At 44.7% G+C, this 5372-nt stretch overlaps 1 protein-coding gene across 1 annotated transcript in view; it reads left to right on the top strand.

Moving 5' to 3' along the window:
- Positions 1-2760: 2760 nt before the first annotated feature.
- The window catches only part of LOC138786355 (von Willebrand factor A domain-containing protein 5A-like), a 48774-nt gene continuing 46162 nt past the window's right edge, over positions 2761-5372 (top strand). Inside the window, exons 1-2 of the mRNA XM_069963327.1 lie at positions 2761-2843; positions 4680-4744. Of these exons, the coding sequence (XP_069819428.1) occupies positions 2791-2843; positions 4680-4744 (118 nt within the window). The 5' untranslated portion in view covers positions 2761-2790. The remainder of the gene's footprint in view (positions 2844-4679; positions 4745-5372) is intronic.

The following is a 5372-nucleotide window of genomic DNA, read 5'->3' as shown; positions in this document are numbered from 1 at the left end:
TCAGGGAGCATACCTGGCTTGGGGCATATCCTGTGTCAGGGGGCATACCTGGCTTGGGGCATATCCTGTGTCAGGGGGCATACCTGGCTTGGGGCATATCCTGTGTCAGGGGGCATACCTGGCTAGGTGAACATTTGGCTGCAGGGGACATATCCTGCTGCAAGGGGCATATCAATCAGAAAGAGGCATGTAGCTGCAGGGGGTATACCTGGCTAGGGGCATATCCAGCTCCATGAGACATAATTGGCTGTAAAAAGCATATGTGACTGCGGGGGCATACCTAACTAAAAGGGGCATATCTATCTACAGGCAGCATACCTGGGTATGTTTGCAGTGGGCATACATGGCTACAGGCCTTTCTGTCTAAAGGGGCATATGTGGCTACAGGAAGCATTGCATATAGCTACAGGGTGGGCATTATTACTGGCCACAGAGGCTGTTGGGAAGAGGGCATTAATAATGGTTACAGGGGGCATTAAAACTGACTATGGGGGGCATTATTATTAGACATTACTACTGGAATTATTATTGAGTCCTACAAATCAGTCACATTGTTTTTTGTTTTGTTTTGTGTTTTTTTTGGGTGGGGGGGGGGAGGTTGGGGGGATCTGACCTGGGAATCAAGAACCAATTACTGACAGAGACGTTATAAAGAGCCCATGGTAGCAGTGTGGTCTTGACCCTGTTAAGGCAACGTTTTTAACTGATCGCCTCTTGGGGGTACTCGGCTGGAGCATCTTATCACATGGGGGTACTTGGCTTGAAAAGGCGGAGAACCACTGCCCTAGGGGGAATACAAATTAGTGTAAAAAAAAAAAGTTTTTCCATAAATAAAAAAAAAAGTTTTAATCGCCCCTTTCCCATTTTATAAATACAAAAAATAAATAAAAATAAACATATTTGCTATTGACGCGTGCGGTATCACCCAATCTATTATACTATCACATTCCTAATTTTGCACTGTAAACTGCGCAAGCGCCAATGTTGCTGGCAACATTTAGTTTTGTCTTAAAAAAATGAGATGAGAGTAACCACGTCCACTTACCTCGCCAGTTACAGTGATGAGTCCCGCATTACGCTGCTTCAGTCCCTGGTCCTGGGCCGCTCCCTGGTCTATGAGACGGTTTGAGATGGGAATGGCTGAGCGGGCTTCAAACATCACATCTCAAACCGCCTCATAGACCAGGGAGCGGCCGGGTACCAGAGCAGCGCGTTGCAGGACCCAGTGCTGGAACCGGGGAGGTAAGTAGTTGCTTTCAACCACCAATTTCCCAGAGTGAAAAAAGCCCTCCCACCCCTTTAAGGGGTTAAACGACCCATGTAGTCAACTACACCTATTGGCCCAAAGTTATCAAAGAGTATAATATATCCACTGGTGTAAACTGCCCACAGCAACCAATCACAGCTCCTCTTTCATTTTACCTGTCTTCTAAGCTGAGCTGTGGTTGGTTGCTGTGGGCAGTTCACACCAGTGTATATTTAACACTCTTTGATAAATCTCTCCCATTGGCCATTTTCTGAACATATACATTTGTTTTGCAGCGCTAAATAACATGGACATTTTCATACGTTCAAAAAATCGAGCAAATGTAGTCACAGGTTCATTACATGAGTCCATTAAAGTCTATGGGAGGACACTAGCACATTCCAGCAACCTTGCCAATGTATGGGCATATGGTGAAAATAGCCCAATCCTGGGTAGACCCTTTAAAGTGCAGTATTATATTTTATTTAATGGGAGTATCTGTAGTTTCTCCGACAATTCTTCTGTGAGAAGATGATGGGTGTAGCCGGGACAAAGTGTTAGCCTGAAGGCTCACATTGTTAATACGCTATTGATGCAATCGACACGTTTTGTCATCAGGAAGTTTGATGTCCTGAAAGAAGCGTTCCTCGGTCACCGTCATTGTGAGCCACCGTTTCTGCCATATTACCAATTTACGTTCCCATCTGTGAAAGTTACTCCTTATACACGAGATAGGGGATAACTAGCTGATCACAGGGTGTCTGACCTCTGGGGCCCCACTGCAACCTCCAGAGCAGACACCCTAGTCTCCTGTTACACAGCAGTTTGTACAGACGTGCCACCACACCATTCTAAGAGGGACGTGGAAACAGCCGAGTACAGTGTTCTGCTTATTGCGCCAGAGAATGAATGGAGTTCTAACGAGAGACTGGGGTCAGTGGCAATGCTACCACAGAGGCAGACCAAGCAACTGCTATGGGGCCTGTGCGTCAGGGGGCCCAGATACCCCCTGGCAGGGTGTGGCCTGCCTCCATAGTACTAGCTGCAACGCTGGTAGTTCCCCCCTACCCCCCAGCAGCATCTCAGAGTGACTTACACTTACAAACAACCTTCCCGCAACAAAGGGGACCACCCTTCCCCCCCGAGACAGCACTCAGAGTGTCCTAAGAGAGCACCTCTGAGTGCCATCCTGGGGGAAAGTGGTGAGAGCTGCTCTGAGGGGGGGTCAGGGTTTCACAGATGTTGGCCTCACATACTGTATATAACGCCCTAGACACTAGGATTCATGGGGCCCATACAGTTTTGCTATGGGTCCCCATGAATCCTAGTTACGACCCTGACTGCCCCCCCTGCTGTTCAGACTCAGACATACCATGTAGGTTGCCCATAGCAACCAATCAGATTCTAGCTTTCATTTTCAAAAAGACCACCGAAACATGAAAGCTGGAATCTGATTGGTTGCTATGGGCAACAGCGCCGCTCATGCTCTGCATAAGATTTAATTAATCTCCCTCAAAGTACAGGGTAACAGAACAGGAGCAGTAATGTCCCACAATTTAAAGCGGCCATATTACCCTCTTACTTCCCTGCAAGTTGTGTATGTATATCAGGGGGCATCAATGTATTTGGGAATTTTGTCTCCATGACAACACTGTTTTGATATCACAATCTCTCAGTAGTGCGGCCTCAGGCTTTAGGCCTATAATATCAGATTTTAGAATAAGAGAATGTGCAGCTGTGGAGAGATCAGGTGTGGGGGGTTCAGGTGGCTGTGGGCCCCCCAGGAGCCTCAGATAGCCGCCCGAACAACCTGCATTCTGATCCATTGATTGGGAATTACATTCGCCCCCATCCATCTCAGAAGGTATATAGATGTAGGAAGAGGAGACGTAAGAAATAAGGAGAGAGGTGATAGGAGAGAAGGAAACAAGATTCCTATTGGTCTACAGATTCAGGTGACACATGAAGAAACAATAACCCTTTACATCCTTCAGCTGTGCAGCTTCCAAATACACATACATAATACAGCAACATCTAGTGGCGAAACTTAGTACTGCTTTCACCACCACGATAGTACAATAAGTACAGACTTTTGCAAAGGGTGTATCTAACTGTAACACCCGTGGTAGGACACCACAAATGCATAAGTCGTCTCGAAGTTCAGATCTCACACAGTAACGATGTCAATGCTATTTTTCTCCCACTACACCTTCTTGACTATACCCACACCCACAGGAGATTCTCACATAGTGGGAGGAAGATGAATTTGGTTCCATTCCCAACTAGTGAGTACAGCAGGAACAGGAAGTTACAGGACATACATTAGAAAGGAACTCAGAGACAGAGCAGACAGTTTTAAGAGTAAAAGCAAAGCATGATGGACCAAAAAGGGCAAAACTCCTCTAACATATTGTGGGAATGGGCTGTGTGTCATAGGGGTTGGCAATAGATACAGAATAAACAATGAACACTCTAATCCTAATTCAATAGACTGAAAAAACACATATGGAGGGCCAAAGGATGGTTGTACAGTACTGCTGGCACCGAGGACTGTTACTGTGCATACTATGAGAGTGATCATGAGTCACCAGGCATCTCCCTTTTTATTGTAACAGGAAAAGTTCAAAAGATCATGTGGAAGTTTTGTGTTGGCCTTTAGGAGGGAAGAATATTTTTGTTTGCTTGTGCATTTATTCATGACGTGTATTGTGCGGTATATAGAATGTTTTAAAGGGGTACTCCGGCAAAAATCTTTTTCTTTCCAATCAACCTGTCTCTTATAGTTATATTGATTTGTAATTTACTTTTATTTAAAAATCTCCAGTCTTCCAGTACTTATCAACTGCTGTATGTCTGGCAGGAAGTGGTGTATTCTCTCCAGTCTGACACAGTGCTCTCTGCTGCCACCTCTGTCCATGTCAGGAACTGTCCAGAGCAGTAGCAAATCCCCATAGAAAACGTTGCCTGTTCTGAACTTTCTGAAACCATTTGATTTGAAAGGAAAATCACCCCTTTAACTTTTTTCCACGTATCAGCAGTAGTGTGGACAGCAGTACATCTCTGATGTGAAACCAAGTGCTTGTGTGCAGGCATAAACCATAGTAAATCAGGCGCGGGAGAAGGCCCGTCCCCCATTGGAAGAGGCAGACTAGGAGAAGGGGCGAATCTGCCTCTTCTCCCTGGCATACGCCAGTGGCGCAGCATATATAAATGTCCCCCTACATGTGCAAAGAGTCTTGGCCAACCAATACTTTGAGAACAATAGGATGTGAAGGAAAAGTTTTTGAGTTTTTGTTAATATCTTGTTGTGCTGCACAAACAATGAGTCATTGAGCACAACGCTCAGACGTTCCTCTGTGTATATCAGATAGTGAACTGATGAAGCTCAGATATAGCGACATCCTGATCATTGTGCTCTTTTATCTTCTAACAGAACAAAAGCAAAGATGCCGTGTCCTCCATGCTGTGGTCTTATCGTGGTCGAGTCCAAAAAGCCGAGTAAGAAGCTTTTTCCATTATAATTTATCATTTTTAGAGTCTATTGTTGTCTTAGTTACAGATGTGACTATTTACATGTAGAATATTACACGCTTACAATTAGTCGTTTAAATTGTTATTTTATTTTTTTGCAGAAATCAATAGTACAGACGATTTTAAGAAACTTTGTAATTGGGTTTATTAGATGAAACATTTATTTTTATCATGAAAAAGCAGTTTAAAGCTCTCCCCTCTGCCTTCATGGTTTTCTATGGAGAGGGGAGGGGTGGAGGGAGATAAGGCACCAAAACAGGACAACAAAGAGTTAATTTACAGCTACATCTCCAGCTACTATCTCCTCTGAGTCAGCACTGACCTCTAAATACAGGCTTTCACACAGCTCCCACTGTGTAATTATTTGTTCTCTGCTGGCGACTAATTTCCCTCCTCCCCTCTCCATAGAACAGACAGGGCTCAACTGATGTGAAAGAGTCGAGATTTCCTGATAATGAGCAGTGAATGAGAGAGAGGAGGGAGGGAGGGGGGACCTGGGGAAAGTCTTTTTGAATGCAGATAATGGCAGATTTGCCTAATAAACCCAATTATAAAGTTTCTTAAAATCGCCTTTACTATTGATTTCTGCGAGGAA

The sequence above is a fragment of the Dendropsophus ebraccatus genome, chromosome 3, assembly GCF_027789765.1.
Source record: "Dendropsophus ebraccatus isolate aDenEbr1 chromosome 3, aDenEbr1.pat, whole genome shotgun sequence".
In the NCBI taxonomy this organism is placed as follows: Eukaryota; Metazoa; Chordata; class Amphibia; order Anura; family Hylidae; genus Dendropsophus; species Dendropsophus ebraccatus.
Note: the sequence above shows the minus strand (reverse complement) of the source record. Positions and strands in the feature narration are given on the sequence as shown.